General features: G+C 37.0%; 1 protein-coding gene across 40 annotated transcripts in view; it reads left to right on the top strand.

The window, feature by feature from the left end:
- NRXN1 (neurexin 1) overlaps nt 1-22,428 on the top strand; it is a 964,391-nt gene that overhangs the window by 899,133 nt on the left and 42,830 nt on the right. For 2 of the 40 annotated variants that reach the window (XM_084900761.1, XM_084900760.1), the window contains exon 1: nt 15,734-15,914. The exons of the other annotated variants lie outside the window; for them this stretch is intronic. In XM_084900761.1, the coding sequence (XP_084756887.1) occupies nt 15,882-15,914 (33 nt within the window). In that variant the 5' untranslated portion in view covers nt 15,734-15,881. Of the gene's footprint in view, nt 1-15,733; nt 15,915-22,428 lie in introns of those variants that run through there. 40 annotated transcript variants of the gene reach the window in all.

The raw sequence follows: 22,428 nt of genomic DNA, 5'->3' as shown, positions 1-22,428 counted from the left end.
TTTCCTTTTTATTGGTTTTATTGCTTTAGACATACCAATTGTTACCACTGAGGTTTTTTCAAATCAATAGAATTAGGAACCAAACCTCAACTGTAAGTTAAGTGTGGACAATTTTGAAGTTCGCTACCTGTGCCAACATTCACCACAACAGAGATCCTTTCATTCAACACCTGTCCCTGTGAATTTGGGATGATATGAAGAATAAGATTATCACTGACATTCAGAGCCCAGTAACCGGTAAAAACATCTCTCCTTCATTCCTCCTTACTCCTCACCTCCCAAATTAACCTATCCGTAACTCCCACCACACTGACTTCACAACAGCACCCTCTGCATATCTTCACTGCCACCACCGTAGGGCAAGCCACTATTATCTCTTGCCTAGCCACAAAACTTCCTAACTTACATCTCAGCTTCTCATCTCAACAGTTCTCTGTTGACCATACAGGATGAACTTTTAAATGTGTAAATAAAACTAGGTCTTTATTCTACTCTCATGACCTCCAGTGATTCTTCATTACACTCAGAATAAAGTATCAATCCCGTATATCTCCTATCTGGCTTTCTCTCCTGCCTGCTTTCTTCCTCCTTGACCATTCTTGGGTCACACATATTTCATTTGTCCCTTAATTGTATCAAGCTCTTTCCAAGCTTAGGGCCTGGCACAGTTTTCTGGAACAGGTACACTGTCCCCCTAGGTCCGTAATCAGCAAACTGTGTCTCGCAAGCCACATGTGGCTCTTTGTCCCCTTGAGTGTGGTTCTTGCACAAAATACCATGTCCTAGGTGAGTCTATTTTGAAGAAGTGGCATTAGAAGAAGATTAAGTTGAAAAAATTTGGCGCTCAAGAGAATGTTCAATCTTTGTACTGTTGACATTTGACTCTGTTGACTAATGAGTTTGGTGACCACTGCCCTAGTCACATGTTAGTTTCTTCTGATTGTTCTAGTCCAAGCACCTTTCCAAGACACACAATATAAAGGACCCTCTCTTTTAATCTGTCCTATCACCCTTTCACATTTGTGCTTATTTGTGTATTGCTTGGTTAGTTAGATGGTTAAGAAGAGAAGAGCAGCCCCTGATACTTGGAACTGGTCTAATCCACACAGTGAGGCAGAAGTCTAGCCTGGAGCTTACAGGGTGACAATGTTATTCACCTGTTAGACAGAAACAGTCTCACAGAATACCAACATGAGACAAGGCACTCTGAGACCACCACCATCAACTGAAGACAAACAAGGCCACATCATTATTTACTTAAAAAAACTGACAAAAACAAGGTCCCTGTGAAACCCAAGAACTGTTAAACCATCTATTGGTTAAAATGATGACTATCACTTATCTACCAATGTAAGCTTTATCCTCACTTTGGTCTGCCCTTGCTATACATAAGATTTATCAAAATGCCAAATCTGTCACAGAATTGCCTCCACTTCCTGACAGAATTCAATCCGGAACAAAGTAACAAAGTCGTCCTTTCTTAAACCATGCCCCTAACTACCTAATGCAAGCCCAGACTCTTTCATAAGTCTTTTCTAACACCCTCTTACTTAGAAACATCACGGATCCCAATGGTGTGTGCTCCTTCTTGCTATAACAGTTAATAAACCCAACTTTTTAAATTGAAAGGATGTTGTGGTGGTCTCGGACTAGAGGGCATTTATAATGGCCTTGTTGTCTTGTTCTCTAATGTATCCACAGAGTCTTAGGTAGGTTTGCCATTTAGTAGACCCAACACATATGACAAAAATTGATCTTTTTTTTATATGGACATTTAATAATCCTTAGAGTGATGATTTCCACATTCAAATCCTTGGCTCTAAACACTACCCCCTGACATCTCCCCCCCCACTCTCCCTTCTCCCCCCCTCTTCCCCACCCCCCCCCCCTCGCCAGGTTCCACTTGATGGATTGCAATATGAACCGGAAATGTAAGTCCTTTATTTGCTTTTATAGGCAAATGTCATTCTATCCATTGAAATTCCATTTCACAATACAATTAAGGACTACTTACCAGCTTATTAAGAATTAAACAATCTTAGCATTCACAAGCTAAAAATAGCATGCAATTATAGTTATTCAAAATGCAATCCAAATAATATAGAGTCTGGCTGCCATATTCTGCTGGCAACATTTCAAAGCTCCCACTGCCCATGCATATGAACAGGAAATAGCAACTCCTCCCTGACTTCTCTGTTAGGTGTAGTTTTCAATTCATGATGGCTTTGCTTTTTAAATTAATTTGTTATAAGTTTAGTTTTGATACTTACTGTTTGGTTTATTTGTTGTCATTTCTTTTGTGGTTAACTCTATTGTGATGACACATAATTGCATCCATGAACATTTGTCAATTATTAGATTTTCAGACCTTTATGTTTATAGTTCAAATAGAAAACATTTATACATCTCCCCTATCCCCTGCATCTCAAATATATTTGCACAGAGACACTTCAGTCCATTATAAGGATTCACGAGCAGGATAGGCAGGCTGTGGGATTCTTTTTCTACCAAGGTGGGTTAAGAGCAAAATTAGTTTAGGGATGAAATACCTTAAAGAACTAAGGCATTACTGAGCCACTCAGCCTTAAGGCCTCATGCTTTGTGATTCAGCCATGAGTTTAATGCAGACTTCCACTGAAAGCAAAAGACAGCTTGCAGATTGGCTGCCCTAGGACTCATGACAAAGAAAAAGTCAAATCAGATGGGTGACCTCTGTTTTTATTTCCCAGTCTAGCAGCTGTTTTGTTTACCTACCCAGATTTTAGCAGGAAAGAACCTTTTATTTTTATTTTTTCAGTATATACTGTTTTTATGACAGAGTAGTCAAAACACTTATCTGATTACCAAGGCAATAGCAGGCACTGAGTTTTTCTCTGTAGATTTCCCCAGACTTGAAGATAATAGGACCATTTTTAAAGAGTCAAAGAAAACATTTATTATGGAATAAAACCATTAATTTAGGAGGACTGTTCCATTTCTTAATATCTATTTCGCAACCATGCCACTCTGCAGCAATTCAGCAGGGATACACATATATCTGTTTCATTTCTGAGTTAATATGTGGGGGTGTCTCAAAGGATCTGATTTTGCAGCAGAACAAATAAAAATAATAATCATATCTGTTGCTTTTTTCCCCTTCAACTTGTAGAGGTGTGAAATTCTAGCTTTAAATCAATTCAAACTGGCATTTCTTCCCATGTTATTACCTTTCAATTGTTTTATAATTGTGAAATTACATCCAAATACACAAATCAATTAGACACTCAAATATTGTCTTTCATATGTGTCAGAGCACTTTTTACAGGGGGAAAAAATGTAATAACTTCTCTAGAATTCTGGCTTCTCATATCATCCTTCTCTTACAAAAGTCACAGGTTCTGCCTAGGAAAACAACTTCGTTTCATCTGGAATACATTCGTATAACTTCTCTTCTATTTAAGTAAATGTTGACACAATTTGACAAACTGTGCAAATGCTACTACCGGACATAGACTAAGATCATTAATAGGACTATAAGACATCGTGAGTTTCAATCCATCAGTGGATCAATTAATCCCATATTGCATGTTGACTCCACACTACAGAGGTGGGCAAAAATAGGTTTTCAGTTGTGAGTACACAAAAACACAGTTTATTTTGTATTATTATTTATTTATATTGTCTTCTTTTATTATTATTATCATTTTTGTATCCTTATGCTTTATCTTTTAGGTAATGATGGTTGGCAATTTAACCTAATTTTCCCCTTCCCTGTATGGTTCTGTACGGTATGCTCTTTAAAGAGGACGAGGCTATCGTTAGTTTGCTGGGAATGTGCCTGGGAGTGTGTCTTGCTTGTGAACTCCATTTATCATACTCGTCAGAGTGGAAATGAAGTTGAACATCTCTAAGGCCATTAACGCAGTACTTATGAAAGTGACTAAACTCAGTGCACACTGATGACTCCATTGTTTTGGGATTAGTTGAACTGGAGCTCACATACAGATGACAGCTGAAATAAAGCCTAGCATTTTCCAAAGAGTGTAGTCACAATCCAGCACATCACAAAATAAAACGCACTATCTTTCCCTGGCTTTGCATGAATCTATACATAATTTGAAAAAATGTAAGAAAAGTACTTAACCTTTGACCTTCCTTCAATATAGCAGAATTGCTGCCATTGTGAGCGAGCCATGTGCAAAATAAATTAAGTAGACTCATAGAATTGAAATAGTCTATGCAGGGCCTAGCAGCAATTTCTTCATTTTAATAGTTGGATGATGATTGCAACTAATTACTGACCATTGAGTAAGTGCCAGTGTTTTTACTGTTACAGTGGTGCCTCACACAACGAACTTAATTCGTTCCAGGAGCAAGCTTGTTATGCGAAAAGTTCGTTATGTGAAAATCGTTTTCCCATAACAATACATGTTAAAAAAAATAATTCGTTCTGTAGCATAAAATATGCTAAGATGACATAAAAAAAATATGCTAAGATGACATATTTTTATTTAGATACATCTAAAAACATAATTTTTTTTAAAAAAAACACACATTTTTTTAATTTTAAGACAGACTAAGTAGAGTCTACCAAATCTTGCACATCTTCATCCATTTTCTGCTTTTTGGCCGATGGTTTCATGAAAAACCTGTCCAAAGTTCACCGTGCGAGGCGTTCGTTATGCGAGGCACCACTGTATATATTATCTCATTTATACCTTATGATAAATTTCAAAAGGCATGTATTGCTGTAATTCTCATTTTATGGATGAAGTAGCTGCAACATAGAGAGGTTACCCAAACTAGCTGTTCCAAGCCTCAAGCTTGGGTCATGGAGCCAGATTTTTCTTATTTCACAGCCTATGTTATTACTGAGTTCCTCCCTCCCCTGTGTTCACATAGGATGTGTATTTGATTGGCAGAAGTGATTCCATTCCTTTATTTCACCGACAAAGCCACCCAGCATAGGCAGATTAAATGGTTTGTACAAAGTCCACAGAATAAGAAACAAAATCCATATCCCCTCACATTACTCCTTAGGTGGACATCTGGAACTCAGAACAGGTATAAGTCTAGAAATCATTTTTTATGTCCCCTGCATTTTCAGAATATTTACTATGGGATATAATGTATGTGGCACTTATAATGTACTGTGTGTATGTGTATGAGAGTTAGTTTTTAGAGAAGGAGTCTTTTTTGTGTGTGTGTGTTTTTTTCCACGGTTCTTTGTACCTATTTGGACTGTAATATGCATTAGTTGGATGATGAAATGACTGAGTAAATGGCCCATTATGATACTTCCTAGTGTAAGTTTCAGAAAACACCAAAAGCCACCAGGCAGAGGGAAAGCAGAACCCACCCATTTACCACTAATCCCAATAATAGTCCTCTGATATTATTTACTTTTCATACTGAAGTTTTCATAAGCATTCTTTGGGGTAAAAAAAAAAATGTTTTTGTTGCCAGCAAAGTTTTAGTTTCATTGTTGGTTTTCTAATGACCAGTCCAGTTTATGCTGTTTAAAAGCTCATTTTCTCAATTTGGTTAATAATGTAAAAAAAATCAGCAGAGTCTAATGATATTATTAGAATGAAAGCTAAAATGTGATTCAAAATATATGAGTGCTGGCCCTGGTTCTTCCACTTGCTTGCTGTCTGTTTTTCTTATGATGTTTGACAAGGATAAAATGAGAGAGCGTACATGATGAAATGTGTCAAAATGCATAAAGTAAGAAGAATTATTGATTATGTTACTAAATAATTCATTATCAGTGATTATTTCCTATTTTCTTTAGAGTGGGGCCATGTACATACCATAGTCTCCACAGGTGGCTTCTAATCTTGTTCACTAATCCTAAAATTTCCTTATAAAAAGTGCTTCTTTTTGAAGTAGAAACATTTTCTGCTCTGGTTTAACCAAAAGTGATTATCTAAAAGATTCAAAAATTTATTCACAACACGTCACAGGGCTGGGCCAAGAAGATTGAAAGTAGATCAGTAAATGTAAAAGTACACATCTACAAACTATATAAATATAAAACATATATATTATAAAACAGACCTATAAAAATGCAAAGGTTCCTAGGAGTAGGTAGCCTATAATATAGTTGGTGGAAAAAAAGGGCATTTTTCCCAAAAAACACAGTAAGAGACTTGGATTAATGCTTTACATTGACACATTCATTCATTCCTATTTACAAGCATTTACTGAATGTCTAAGATATGCTAGGCCTCGTATTGGCAGCTGAGGCTCCAAAGATGAAGCAGACAGAGGCTAACCCTTGGAGTTGCTAATCTAGAAAGTAGAAAAAGAAATAATACAAACAACTACAACCAACAGAACTATTTGATAAGTGCTAAAAGTGCTATTATTACAAAGTGTTACGAAACACAGTGAAAATAATGACTAACTCTGCCTAGGGGCTGTGTGAAGGCTTCAAGAAAGAGTAGTGTTTGAGCTTGACATAAAACATTGTGTGGGAGAATCCAACAATTTTGTTTTTAGTGGGAAAAGGTCATATCCAGATAGAAAAGACAACATGTTCACACCAGTGAAGATGTTCTAGTAATAGAACAGAGCATGCTAAAGACAATATGGAAATTAGAGGAAATCTTTTGAAAGTACTTTGGCAGATTGTTTCAAGCTCTGTAAAAACACTTATTCTTTAGATGAGTAATCCCACTTATAGAACTGTATCTTAAGGGAAAAAATACAAAGGAAGACAAGTTTATGTACAATAGCAAAAATACAAAATAGAGGAATCCATTATCCAAAGAAACACAAGATAGTTATGCAAATTATAATACACCAGTTTGACCATTTTATGGCTATTAGAAAGATAGCATTTGAAGTCAAGGTAGAAAACATATAAGTTATCATATTCAATTATAAAACAGAATAAAACTGTATCTTGAGTATTGCACTTATTTAAAATTGTGTGTGTGTTCAGATAAGAAGTGAAAAAGAATGTGACATGAAAATCAAAACAGAAATAACAAAAAAAATGTTTTGTGAGGTGGTAGGATTGTGAGTGAATTGTTTCTATAGATTTACATTTTTTGTAGTCAGACTACTTTCTAATTTAACCAATCTTTATTGACCATTTCATAGGTATTAAAAGCATTGTTAGGTCCCACGGTTGAAAAGATAAGGGGCTTATCATTTATATGATATATTTAAAAATAAATTTTAAAAGCACTTTTATACCTCCAAATCTTGCTAAAATAATTAACTATGCCATCTTTCAATACTCAAGTTTTTATGAAATCTGTTCCAGGAACTCTTTTCAGAATATATCCAGCTGCTCTGGCCATTTGGCTTAGTGGACAGAGTGTCGGCCTGTGGACTGAAGGGTCCCAGGTTCGCTTCCCATCAAGGGCACATATCTCGGTTGCAGGCTCGAACCCAGGCCCTGGTCGGGGTGCACACAGGAGGCAACCAATTGATGTGTCTCTCTTACGCTGATGTTTCTTTCTCTGTGTCTCTCCATCTCCCTTCCACTCTCCCTAAAAACCAATGGAAAAATATCCTTGGGTGAGGATTAACAAAAATAAAATAACAATAATCTATCCATTCCATCATCCTGAATCTCTCTATATTTTCTAGACGACCTGCAGCAGAATCACTAAGATACAAGTCAAGCCTGTAGCTTTTCTTTTTTTTTTTTTTTTTTTTTTTTTTAAATATATTTTATTGATTTTATACAGAGAGGAAGGGAGAGAGATAGAGAGTTAGAAACATCGATGAGAGAGAGTCATCGATCAGCTGCCTCTTGCACACCCCCTACTGGGGATATGCCCGCAACCAAGGTACATGCCCTTGACCGGAATCGAACCCGGGACCCTTCAGTCCCCAAGCCGACGCTCTATCCATTGAGCCAAACCGGTCCCGGCAAGCCTGTAGCTTTTCACTCTCACCCTAGAAATTATAATTAAATAGATCAAGGTGGGGCCAGAAAATTCTTAGGCACCTGTAATTTAGAAAGTAATTGCTTTAAAACAGTGATTTTCAATCTTATTCATCTCATGGAACACAAAAACTAATTGCTAAAAGTCTTCAGCATACCCCAAAATATAGTTTTTGCCAATCTGACAGAAAAATAGGTGCAAGTTTGATGTATTCATCCTGGATGGCAATTGTGTTGACTATTGTCTTTTTTATTTTATTTGACAGTCTAAGGTATTGCATGTTTTAAAAATTCTTGAGGCACACCGTTGTAAATGGCTGCTATGAAATATTGAGCATACCTCAAATAGGTACTTCTGCCTCCTGCAATTTCTTCATGGAATATTATATGAGTGACCAGTTGAGAACTTGTGTTCACTGATTTTCTTATCTATAATATAATAATAAAAGCATAATATGCTAATTAGACTAGATGACCTTCCAGAGGAAGCCAGGGCTGTGAGGGAAGCCTGGTCCCAGTGGTGGTGGTGGTGGGGGGGGGGGGGGGAACTGGTGCCAGCAGCCAGGGTAAGGAAGGCCTACTGTTGCACAAATGTTGTGCACTGGGCCTCTAGTAATGTTATATTTAGTCCAAGATGAGATTTGTTCCCAGCATAGGTTTCACAGTTTTGTTAATGGAAGCATTTACTCCTGATAAGTAAAGATGTGGATTCTATGTGTGCATGTGCCTTGTGTGCAGGCATAGGATTGTGGACTTGTGTGTAACCTTCTGAGTATATATCTTTTCTAAGTCATTCTTGCTGCTGAAAATATTATTGTGTGGCCCATTATTGATAGGTGTGAGAAGATCAGGAAGGAAGGAGACTCATATTTGGAGATGCTGAAAACCTGTAATCACTGAAATGCTGAAGTTTCTCACAAGGTCTATTGATGCACCTCAGTTATAAGTTAGGTTTTCTGTGTCTTTCTTTCCTATCTCCTTCCCTTCCTGCCTTCTAACAGACTTGACTATAGACTATGTCTCTTTGATTAATACTTCTCATCAATCAGCTACCAAAAACAACTGGTCACTGATGTCTGTTTCATAAAAGGCATTGTCCTACTCACAACATCCCAAGAGAACTTGTTCTTCATTAACCTTGTCCCAAAAGTCTTCAGTTTAGAACGAAGGAAACAATTCATCAACCTCTGTCAAACTAAAAGAAATGCATTGTATGCCAAACAGCTCAGAAATTTTTAAAAATGAGTTAGGGACTGGCAGTATAAATCCTAGAGAGAGAAATCTTAAAGAGATTAGTCCGATGAGAATGTATTTCGGCACCATTACCCTTTGACCTCAAACTGTCCAACCTAGAAGCCAACTGGGAGAAAAACAATGGCCATAGGCTTTCTGTAAAGTGCACTCACAGTTCATTTTCATGAGTCATCGTTGTGCATGAAATAGACTGGGGATTTCTCCCAGTGGATTCATTCATTGTCTTAAACAATTAGGGGAGCTCTGATGTGATTTCAATGGGTTCTGAGCTCCTCAAAGAAAGCTTATCTTCTCCAGAGTTCTAGAGAGCCATCCTAAGAAAGCATGTCTCAGTGCAAATGAATGCTTAGGCTATGTGAAGGGACCCTGCCTGGATGTCATGGTTTCTAATCACAGTAGTGAGGTGGGGTCTAATTCAGCCGAGGGCCATATCTATCTGTGGCAATAAAAGGATCATCCAATTTCTTTAAATTCTTTTTTCTGCACATTTCTTCCATGCACATTAATCTTTCTTGCTCAAAAAGTATTTTCAACTAAAATATTGTTTACGTTGTAAAATCCAATTTGGGGAACTATCCCTTAATGGATGGCTCTAAAGCACCTGCATTTTTCTATTTCACTATGGTAATGCTCTCTGTTCCAATTTATCTCTTGAACATTACTCATACCACTTTTAATTTTACTCCTCTAAAAAAAAACCAAAAAACACTTCCCATTTGTGTTCATTAGATATCCTGTTGAGCCGAAACCGGTTTGGCTCAATGGATAGAGCGTCGGCTTGGGGACTGAAAGGTCCCGGGTTCGATTCAGGTCAAGGGCATGTACCTTGGTTGTGGGCATATCCCCAGTAGGGGGTGTGCGAGAGGCAGCTGATTGATGACTCTCTCATCAATGTTTCTAACTCTCTATCTCTCTCCCTTCCTCTCTGTATAAAATCAATAAAATATATATATATTTTTTTTTAAAAAGATATCCTGTTGACATGGCTTTTCCTGGAAAGAATTCTGAATTTGGAACTCCAACTTGATTCTGAGGTTCTTAAAATATGGAGATGGGTTGCTTATTCACATTGAAGACATTGGGGATCCATCTAAGTCAGAGAATCAGTCTCTAAGGAAGGGCTTGGAACCTGGAAACCTAAATACTTAACATGTTCTTTCTAGGTTCTTATACAAACTACTTTGAGAATAGCTGTTCTAGAGAACTGTAAGTTCTAATTTGGAAAGAACATTTGATATCTCGTCAGTAAACTTGCAGTTACTATAGTTTCATTGCTATAGATGCTATGCAATCACTCGAGTCTCAATTGCTTTTATTTTTAACATTAGTATACTAAATTTTAGAGTATAATGGTATTGAAAAGATTATCTGAGGCAGTATTTTTTGTTGGTGTTTTTACTTTTTAAAAGGCATATGTACCTAGAGAAATAATCAGTGTATAAAACAAAACCCACAAGAACAGAATAGCAGAAAAATAAAATTTAGAGTATGTGAAATTTTGCTCATTTAGGAATTCATTCACTTCCTACCTCTTGCAAATATTAAATTAGTAATTAACCGAGTTTAATGTTACTCCATGGCTCCATAAGAAGGCTGTCATTATAGGGGATAGAATGCAAAAATAATTTTAAAAAAATTTAAATTGAGATCATTCACTGTGTGGTTTTCAACCATTTTTATTTTCCCCTTTTCTTAAAATGAAAAATGGTCCAGGATATTTCTCTATTCTATATTCTCTCACAGCTAGAGCCTACTTCCTGCCATATGTACTTTAAATGTCACCATGCATCCTGCTTCCCATTCATGAAGACTGTGGTGCAAATACAGAGAAGAGAATTTGTGTGTGTGTTTTTTGTTGTTGTTGTGTTGTTGTTTTTTAAAATTTTCATCAGCCCCTCAGATTCTTCTGAAAGGAGGAGATACAAGGCTTCTCCTTTTGTATTTCATATCTTATAAATATGCATTGGAGATCGGACCCTCTTTCCTGAATAGCAATAGCTTCCAATGCCTTAATCCAGTATCAGTGGGGGAAGGAGGAGGCTTCAGAGCCTTTTGCTGACTCTTATTTGACATCAACTACACCCCTTCCTCTAAGTCTTACTCTGATTGATCATTATGATGACTTTTGAAAGCATCTGAGAACTTTCCCGTAGACTGGAATGGCAAAGAATCCCACTGTTCCTTGTTTTAAGCCACGTTGCTTCACATCTCTGCAGCAAAACCTTTCATCTGTAAAATGAAGGCGCTGAATTCTGCCCGTTTTAAAACCTTATGGAGTTGTGAAAATCTGTCTAGTTTTAAGAGAATTAGGACATATCATGTTCTCCCTCACCACAGAGAATGTGATGGTGTCTGTGGCTCTGTGGCTCTTTTTTTCTGATCTCTTTCCTTTCTCCTTCTTTCTCTCTCCCCTCTCTCTCAGCTGCTTTCCTGCAATAATTCCCTGTCAAAAAGAGCATTCATTTGGCTTGAGGCTGCTCCATTGTCCTAGTGTTCCAGGTGGCTCTGAGGCACTGACCCTGAACGCCACAGGTTTGACGAAGTGTGGCAATTGGCATGACAGCAGTCACAGGGGGAATGCCTGAAGCTGGTCCTGAGAACACTGTTCCCAGCAATCTCATTAATGGATAGACTGGGCGGGGGCCTGGGGACCAGAGCTGCAGAGCTTCTAGGGTGAGAGGTGGCACTCTGCCACCTCAGCTCGCTGTGATGAGGGATGGCCCGAAATAGGATTTGTTTAAGAGCCCACCTTTGTGGACGATAAAGTAGCCTAAAGGCACACACAGCCTAAGATGTGTAATGTAAGGGTCACAAAAGCTCCCTCCCCTTCACATATCCCCTCAGAGAGCCCCTCCTGTGATCCCTTTTCTGGCCACATCTTCAAAAATTCAAACGGGGAGGACCTCAAGGCTTTTGTATTGTTAACTTTGATGAGGTTAATTTCTCAGATCCTTCCTTTAAATTAAACAAATAAAATAAACCTTTTGCTTGACCAATCAATAGCAAGTTGCCCTAATGTCGTTTCGAACACACTATGTGCCATAGGTTTACAGGTTAGAGGTAGGCCACATTTTGAATTTTCCTCCTCCTTCCTCATTCTCAGTTGCTGTTTCTTTCTTTTCTCAGTGATTTGTTAACTTTGCAAAGACTCAGGTCCTGGTGCGTGGTCCTCATCACTTCTCCATTTTAACTTTTGTGCTTCCACTTTAAATATATACCTCACAGAACAGGACACTTTTCTTAAGCCTCTTTTTAAGTAAATAAAAAGTATAAAAGCTTATAAATTAGTATAAAAGCTTAGTATTTAGAGCATGCTTTCTTAATCTCATTACTACTGATTACATATACACAGGATATGTAATCAGTAGTACTGAGATATATATCCTGTTCCCCGAAAATAAGACAGTGTCTTATATTAATTTTTTCTCCCAAAGTTGTGCTAGGTCTTATTTTCAGGGGATGTCTTATCTTTCCATGCACTAGGTCTTATTTTCGGAAGATGTCTTATTTTTGGGGAAACACGGAATACACACACACACACACACACACACACACATATATAATTTATTTATTTATTTTTTATCGATTTCAGAGACGAAGGGAGAGGGAGAGAGAGAAACATCAATGGTCTACCTCCTGCACACCCCACACTGAGGATCAAGCCTGCAACCCAGGCCTATGCCCTGACCAGGAATTGAACTGTGACCTCCAGGCTCATAGGTCTATGTTCAACCACTGAGCCACACTGGCTGGGCCATACTATTGACATTTAGGGCCACATAGCTCTTTGGACTGCCCTGCATACTGAAGGATTATTAGCAGCATCCTTGCTTCTTACCCCTAGATGCTAGCAGCACTTCCCCAGTTGTGATAAGAAATGTTTCCAAACCTTGTCAAATGTCACCTTGGGGGCAAAGTCACCCTCATAAAACACTGATTTAGAATAATTTGGGGTACAATAAAATTCTGGTAATAATAAAAATTATAAGCCTTGGCTTGATTTGGACAGTTTAATTTGTTTTAAAGTTTATATCTCTTAAAGTTATTGGAATCTGAACAACAACAACAAAAGTCAAAGATAGAATATATAATATATAAGCTTGTGCTGGGTAGGAAACACACATACACACATACAAAATGGATTTTGTTTGTTGTTAGCCCTATCCCATTCAATAGTGTTTGTTTGTTGATGATTATGTTGTCATTAAATTCAAAAATCCTCCCTGTGTTAAGAGTTTCACAATTTATAGTGACAATTCCCCTAAATTATCTCTGATTCTTAGAGGTAGGAATGAGAAGGACCGGGAAGTAAATTATTGGGCTAATACCCAAACTTGGGCAAATTAACCCCTCCCAGCCTTCTTTTTCTCAGCAGGATACATTAGCAAGACATGGCAGAGCTAAACTGAAGCTTAATTTAGGATATCATTGCTGCATTAAAGGCAAGACAATGTGTAGGTTTCGGCTAAGGCTGCCAGCACTCTGCCTGGGAGATCCCTCCTTGCCTACACTTACCCTATTTTCTTTGAAAAGAAGCAGGTCATCCTTCCCTTTGACTCACTTTGTTTCCCCTCAACAGTTTTGCTCAAAACAACCACCAATCACCTTATTCTAAACCTAAATGAATGTAGCTGCCATCACTGTAATTATTTTAAATGAGAAAAGTATCAATAGAACATAGGCTTAACGACAACAGTGAATAAAGTGGTACTACTAAGACCCTGTGACCTTTGATCTCAGTTCCCCTCCTGAAATTTATCCACTATTGACTGATATTGGAAATGCAAATATTTGTGTGCGCAAATGTGTGTCTATAGTCTTCAAACAATTTAAAAATGTGTAATTTTAATTAACAATATATCCTAGATAGCTCTTCATATAAGCATATTTGAATTTTTCACATTAAATTTTACAGCTGTAGAATCTCTCTACTATAAGGCTCTACCATAATTTATCTGATCAATTCATTATTGGTGACTGGGTGGTTTCTAGGTTTTGGCTATTAAAATATTGCAGTGATCAGGTTTGATATTGATGCTTTATTAGAAGTGCTCTGAGCCTTCATTTTTCCTTTTAAAAAATAAAGTTTGACTATTAATGATTATGTTGTAATAGAATAGAATAAATAGGCCAAATAAGTAGAATGGGCACAACACAATATATATTTTAAAGAAAAAATGCTTTATTGTTTTCTGATAGTCGTTATTAAATAAAAGACGAAATGAATCTGTAAAAAATAACTAAATTGCCAGCGTGCAGTCTTTCAGTTATTTTTTTTTTTTTAAATAGTTGCCAAGACAAAAGGCACTTTGGAATTTCAGCATTCTAAAGTTCATTAGCAATTTACTTATGATGGCACACATAGAATTTATTCTCAGATTTTTTTTTCCCTAAGTACTATTGGATGACTCTAAAAGGAGTCAGAATTAAGCCTTAAAAATACTTGGATAAAATTAAAATCTTGGCAGTGAAAAACAAAGAGCAGTGCTCCTAAATACTCTTTCTGGTTTAAATGTCACTTCTGAAGATTGTTCAATGTTTCTTTTTATCATTAAAAAAAAAAAATCCCTGATACTGTCATTTGAAATGCACCATGGTCTCATCGCTTATAATCTTCCCTGTCAGACTAGCTATAATCATCTCAGTTACCTTGAAGAATTGCCCAACATGTCTGTTATCGCAGGATGATCAATGCAAGCAGATGTATTGGGGATATTTGTCCATATGGTATTCCAGATGTGTAGCCTTTGTTTTCCAAATAATTGTTTTAAATTTCAGAGGAACGGCAAAAATAAGTAGATATTTCCATCACTGAATAACACATTTGTTCTTCATGCTCAGGGAAACAAGATGCATGATCTTTGGTGGTTGCTTTAATTTTTTAGTGATTGATAAAATGTCATATTCATTGGGACTTAACTAGTCTTTAAAGAGAAACAGTTCTAATTTGCAAAAAAAAGAAAGCTAATAATATAGGTACTTCTTAATGTTGCATAATTAACTTTATAAAATCATCCCATAAAAATATTCATTATAAATGAGAGCATTGAAAAAAATGCTATTCATTAAGTTGGAAATAAAATTATAACTACAGGTATAAAGCTCTGATGCCATTCTGTTAGGAGGGTTGTGTGCTAATTGCATGGCTTAAGGTTTGCAATTTCACATTAGGTGGAAACACAATAATCATCTGAAAAGAAGCACGTAGAGTTTAATGGCTGGGATATAAAATATGTATATATATAATTTCTCTTCTGCTGGGCAATCGCTTTTGGATTAGAAAAATCCACTATAGAGAAAATTCCCTGTGCATGGAAATAGGTCTTTATGTGAGTTGAGGGTTAAAAGGGATGCCCACCCCCCTCTGCAGTCCCAGGTGGAAAGCAAATCGCACAGCAGGGACTGCCTAGACTTTTTGAGTGGGGCGCGGCTGGGCTGGGTACCAACAAGCCTCCTCAGCTGCAGACGGAACTGCAGCATCCCTTCCCGCAGCAGAGCGTCAGTCATTGGCTCCTCTGTGACACGTGACTGATCGAGCCTTTTCTGTGTATTTTCTCGCCCATCTGTGTGCAGGGCACTGATAGGCCAGGCTGATGCGCAGGCAATTTATCATCTTGATCTCCCACTGAGTCAGGGAGCTCTCCTGTCACCAGTATTGATTTCAGAGGATGGACTAAATTTCCTAGGATTTCCATTAAGAATTAAGAAAAAAGCTTTAAGCACGCAGGGTAGCCAGACAGACATGGATATGAGATGGCACTGTGAAAACTCGCAGGTAGCTTCTTCTGTCACAGCCGCTGCTCAGCACAGCTTTAGAACTGCAGCATGCAGGGTTTAAGACACCAGAAGCCTGAGAGCAAGCATAATGAAACTAAGAATCAATTGTTTTTGGATAACCTGATTTTAAGATTTATATTAAACTAGTTCTTGGAGATTGCATGTTAAATGTATGCATGCTCTATGAGAGATGTAGAAAGGTCGTTTTAAAAATTTTAATTGTCCTTAAACCCTGAGCATGGTTGCTTCTAGTTTTGTTTGCTGCTTTATGTGAGCTTCAAAGGTGGTTGTTTTATTTATTTTTTTTTTTACTAGCATGCTTTTTGCAAAAACAATAAAAGTGTGTGTATGTGTATTTATATGTATTTATGCATTAAGTTGGTTCAAGTAAAAGCATGAATAAAAGCTGCTTTCACGACTCGCCAGACTGCTTTGTTGTTGTTAATGACTTAGTGATAATTTTGCCTAACTCTGCTTAAATTCTGACCATGCATGCTTCTGCGGCAGAGTGGGGGCTTTCGCTGAGAATTTGTAAAGGTGGAATGTCTGAATTAAATGTATGTTTGATACAAGAGAAAATGTATTTGTGAGCAATGGTTAAATATGCTTAGCTAATGGAAATATTTCATGATGGTAAGATTTGCATAACGTTTATTTACACTAATTCTGCTTACTGAAAAAAAATGCATATCTGGTATTAATGAAAGTGTTTGTGCTTATATTTTTTAATGTGAATTTGGGTCATTTCAAAGATAGTATGATTTCAAATTTTTAAAATGCATCTGAGGTGAAAATATTAAAAGCAATTTTTTATTTTATTTTAGTATAGGAGAAAATTGTAAAACTGCTGTTTGTGTATGCGAGAGAGATCATGTGCATGGTGTGTGTGTGTGTGTGTGTGTGTGAATTCCTTGGGGGATTTTTTGATATTCTAAATTGTCCTTATTCTCCTGAAGAGGTAAAATGCCTTAACATTCAAATATTTCCTAGGCCCATGGGAATTAGAGCAGCAGAGCAAGTGCATGGCCAGATGGGATTGGCACTGCTTGCCAGTGAGTGGAGACAATAGGTGGAGGCGGAGCAGATGGAGGACAGAAGGGACTGTGAATCAGAAAGGGAGGCGGGGGAGGGGAAGGATCTGCTTAATAGTGAAGGAAGCCTGGCCATTCTTTTCAAAGGAACCTCTGATTGCATCTTCCTATCAGTTATGGGATGGAATGTTATGTCTGTTGTGACAGCTATTATTAATTAAATTAGGTAGCCCCTGCAACCATAGATTAGGGAAGCCCCCTGAATTGAAGTTGCTTTGCCAGATTGTAAATGGTGTATTTGTTGTTGTAACCTTTTGCTCTTGACCATGTTCAGGAAAAGTAGGAGTGAAATTAAAAGCAATTGTATCAGTTAAGTTGGTGGTATCTAACTATAAATATGGCAGTAACTACCAAACTTACTTACTAGACCTCAGATAATTCAAACATCTATAGGGCATGCTAACTTTCTCCCTAAAGTAGCTTTCAATTCTGAAAATATAAAGATCATGCTGACTAATCTGATATTTTACTTCTGGCTTACAAATAGTCCTTTCTAAAATAATTTTGAATGTTTCATTAAAGTGTTGATGTTGTCAGGAAGCCTGGGTACTTGACCAATGCCCAGTTTAAATTCTGAAATGAAATTAATCTCGCAGCATCCTTCATCAAGCCTTCTGTCACTCATCTACCCAGGGAACTGGGCACAGCCTTTGCCTAGTAAGGTCATAGGAGTGGGGGTGGGGTGGGGAATGAAACCTTTGGAATTTCATAATTTGAATGATTCTTTTAGAATTCCATGATGTGCACAGGCACAATTTCCAGTCCTAAGTACAACTGAATTTGATCAAAATCATGCTGCCACAATGTACCAATAAAATACAAATTTTAAGTTTGGAGATATGTCCTTTGGTCCATGGTATATCCACAGCTCATGTAATCATTTGTTTGGCCAACCTTGTTGAAGGAAAAAATGGGCATGTTGCATGTCTCTTTTGTCTTTTGAACCTTGGCTTGAGAAATAACTATGACCTAGACAAGAGAATGAAAACCTTTGCTTGTTGTACCTTGAGATACTAAAGATAATTTACTAATTTCCCCAGAGTTAAAGAATTAAGCCAATTTCTTATACTTTATGCAATTCTTTCCTCCATGCCCTGTTCTTAGAAATTAATGAAAGGGTACACTAAGCAGCAAAATTTCCTCATTTGGCAAATTCCCTCTAACTTTTTAAGGAAGAAATAGAGCCTGCAAACAGAACTTTGGATAAATATGGTTATTTTGGAAGGTTAACTACATAAATATGACATTTGGATAAATATGGTTATTTTGGAAGGTTAACTGGTGTTCATAAGCAAGATAGCCCAATGATAAGGAATAAATACTTTCGACTTTGCTGAATGGACTAAGAGCCACATTCTCCTTATGGGAAAAGTGAGATAAAATTAGAGTTCTGAAATGGTATTAAATGTCTGTGGTCACCGTAGCATTTCGGCTCAACTTCCAAGAAAAATTCTCACCAAGACATTAGCCAGGGAAAGGCTTACATATTTACACAGTAATTAGCGATGTAGCATTGCATATTAAGGATGTTTGGATAGTTATGATGAGATTTTACTGTCTGTGTGCCCTCCATATGCTCCTTTAATTTATGAAATGCGCTCATCCCACAGCATCTGGGTACATTTATACACTACAAGTGCAATCAATTAACGGTGATGGATGCAGTAGGCAGAATGCTAATTGATGGGGAAAGCCCTCTTGGCTAATACTGGATAGTTTTCAAATAGGAAAAGAAGCAGGTAGCAAAGGACTTTCAGCCTCTGTCTATATCAACTTTAAATGTTTCAAGAAGTAAGCTTCAGTCTACCCTTTTGAAAAATAACTTCTTGGAAACAAGATTTTGTCCTGTCAAAACTAGTGATCTTAATTCCAGTGTCTGAGCACTAGCAAAATTCTTAGGTGGGCAGTGCTGGTGGATATTTAATTACACTTAGACCAAATGGTCTTCTCTCTCACTCCCCCATATTCTCTATTTCCAGGCTTCTATTCCTCTGCTGCTTTACCTGTCATTTATAGACTCAAATGTCATTTGCTCTAGATTTCAATATTACAACAACAACAACAAAACTCCAATAAACTATGTATATATGCTTGTATATACTTGCTGTAATGACACCAAGTTCTGCTTTATACATTTTGTGTATACTTAGGCTTTAAATCTCTTTAATTTCTACTAAAAGTTACCATACTGCTATCTTATTTACATTCACTTGATAATGGATATTTGAATCTCTCTCATCACTCTGGCACAGAGAATCAAGCCACACACAATATTATACACGCCATAATAGGCAATTTCCACTATACAGAATAATTGGGGAGAATTATGAACTATTACAAATCTGTATCTCTCTAGTGTCCCTTAGCAAATGTAGACAGCATAGTAAGTCCAAACTGAATAATGGCCATGGAAAAGCAAAAATATTTGAGAGGTGTTTCCTATTTTGGTGTCATAAATTATGCGATTATCACTACACACTTCTATTTGCCTCTCAAATGTTTACCTTCATTTGAATATACCTGCTAATGCATTAGTAACTATCTCAGAACTATGTGTCCAAAATCAACTACCCATGTTTGTTTTCATTGTTGTGATATATATTTTTATAGTTCATTATAAGCCACAGTTTAATTCTTTTCTTACTCTTTTCTCACACCTATGTCTTTTGTTAATAGGCTCCGTTGCTTTAAGTATTGCTTAGATTAAAAGACAAAAACTACATATAATGGTGAGGATGACTTAAATATTTGAGGGAACCAAAAGAAATCATTCTCCAAAGGAATTCAGTTCTGAGGTCTATGTGCTCTCACCTTTGTTTCCACTGCTTTTTTAATTAAAACATCATGGATTTTGTAGGATACCAATCTTGGCTCAAAGCATATTTCAGACTTTTGACCAAAAATATGATTCTGTAAGTTCACAATCTAGATTTACTGCTAAAGTTATGGGTAAAGTGGGGATTAATGGTATGGGAAAATACATTCACCTAGCTCAGTGGTTGGCAAACTCATTAGTCAACAGAGCCAAATATCAAGAGTAACAATGATTGAAATTTCTTTAGAGATTCAAAAAAATTTTTTAACTTAAACTTCTTCTAATGCCACTTCTTTAAAATAGACTTGCCCAGGCCATGGTATTTTATGGAAGCGCCACACTCAAAGGGCCAAAGAGCCACATGTGGCTCACAAACCGCTGTTTGCTGACCACGGACCTAGGTGATCTCTTGACATTTTTCAAATTGAAAACTCTGCTAGAGCTTCAGAGACAAGGCCTTCCCCATCAACACTCTGGTGAAATAAATTTGGTTATATGAAAACTATTATGTGTACAAAAGTATAGATTACATAATGAAATAGTGTGCATATATAATAAACTCTGCCTGCCTTTTTAATTTCAAAACACTAATATTTCATTGTCACATCAAAAATATTGCATAGGATTTGTATTTTTTAAAAATATATCTTCATTGATTTCAGAGAGAAAGGGAGAGAGAGAGAAACACCAATGATGAGAATCTTTGATCAGCTGCCTCCTACACTTCCCCCACTGGGGATCCAGCCCACAACCTAGGCATGTGTCCTTGACTGGAATTGAACCTGGGACCCTTTAGTCCACAGGGCGACACTCTATCCACTGAAGCCAAACTGGCTAGGGCTAGAATTTTTACTTTTAAAAGCATTTTATTTTGGAGTTGCATAGCTTCATGTGTCAATTCTCAATTACCCCCATGTGTGAACTGTCTGCATAGTTGTTTATTTTGCATGAACAGAAGTGTTTTCTAGACCACACTTATCCTCCCATTGGCTTAAAAATCATTGTTTTAATTATACACCAAGAATTTTCTCAATTAGCAAATTTAAGTAGACCACCTACCCATTAGGTTTATAGTGTAGTGTGTATGAATATGTGTGCCTGTATGATTATATTGCTAAATAATTAGCTACTAAATAATAGTTTTAAAGGATACCTATTACAAACTAGAAATTTCAGATGGAATAGTTATTCTTGGGTTTGCCAAGAGTTTTCTTAGCCTTCAATGCTGGGGTTCTTGTCCCAGCATTATGAAGGATTCAGCAATCTGAAGAAAGGCTGTGCATAGATCAAGCAGGAGTCCATGTCAGAAAGGTAGTTTTGAAAGGTTGGGGGTCAGAGGAGCTTCAGCTAAAAGAGCTAAAGACTCTCTTGACTCAGGAACCCATGCTTTTTATTAACTCAATTTGTCCTAAGACAAGGTGGAGATAATACATTTCAAAGGGTAGGGTTTACAGAAGCATTGCCAGATTGGGGAATAGCCTACAGCTGTTCAGGTGTTTGGCCAACAGGAGGCAATAACATGTAGATTAAGATGCCCTCAGCTGTCTGGCAGCAAACTGGTTATCCTCTTCAGGTTTTGGGGAGATGCTTTTTATCCATTCCAATAGATGATTACAGATGTAATTGAGCCCCCAAGTCTCCTCAACCTTTCGATGAAACTTTTGTAATTATGATATGCTGGAACTGGCTCCCGGCACTTCAAGAAGTGTAACTTTTATTTCTAGAATCTGACTATTACCATATATAAGCAAATAATAAGCACTATCACAGCGTTTTTATACACTTAGTAGTTAAAACCTGTTAAAATACCTACTTGCTGACTGATCCATATCAGAACTGTGCAAGATGTCATGGGTGACTCAAAGGAAAGTAAGTCACTTGCTGCCCTAAAAATCCAGGTGAAATGTCAGAATAAGCACATAAAATTAGAGCATTGAACACTGAACTATTTTATCCTCTAGAACTAATTAATGGCACATATTTGCTGGATCTGGAGAAAGGAAAGTTCAATATGGGTTAAGTTGACACACTAATGTTTTTCTGCTACATGTTTCCTGTGTTTGAGCAGCCCTAGTTATCTATTTATTTACAAAATAAAAGATAACACAAAATCCTGTCAAATCAAGTGGAATACACATTCCATAACACAATACTGGCTTCTGAAGTGGCACTGAAGGTATTTGAATATAAATACCTGTCCTACATGTTCTCAGGAAAATGTATTGATTCCTCAAAGCCAGTGTTCATGCTCTATGACTAATAAAAGCAATGCAATATGTGCATAACTTTTTTATTTTAAAAAAACACCTACATATTTAGCTTGTACTCATTTTCATTCGTTAAAATTAGCCATTGGTTGCTAAATGTTTTCCTTTAAAAATAAGAAATTGGTTTCTTCCTACTGATGGGATGATTGGGATGAGTTAGTTTTCCAATAGCTAAAAAGACACATCGGAGTAAGTATAACTGTCTCAGGCCCCTACGGCATAATTGAGTGTGTTTGTAAATTACTCCAGTTATGATTTTCAGTATGTTCAATTCGACTTCCTCCTTTATCTTTTATTTTATTTTTGAAGGGTACCTGCTGAAAAGAGAATCAATGTGGG

This window comes from Pipistrellus hanaki (assembly GCF_964339955.1).
Source record: "Pipistrellus hanaki genome assembly, chromosome: 12".
Taxonomy (NCBI): Eukaryota; Metazoa; Chordata; class Mammalia; order Chiroptera; family Vespertilionidae; genus Pipistrellus; species Pipistrellus hanaki.
Note: the sequence above shows the minus strand (reverse complement) of the source record. Positions and strands in the feature narration are given on the sequence as shown.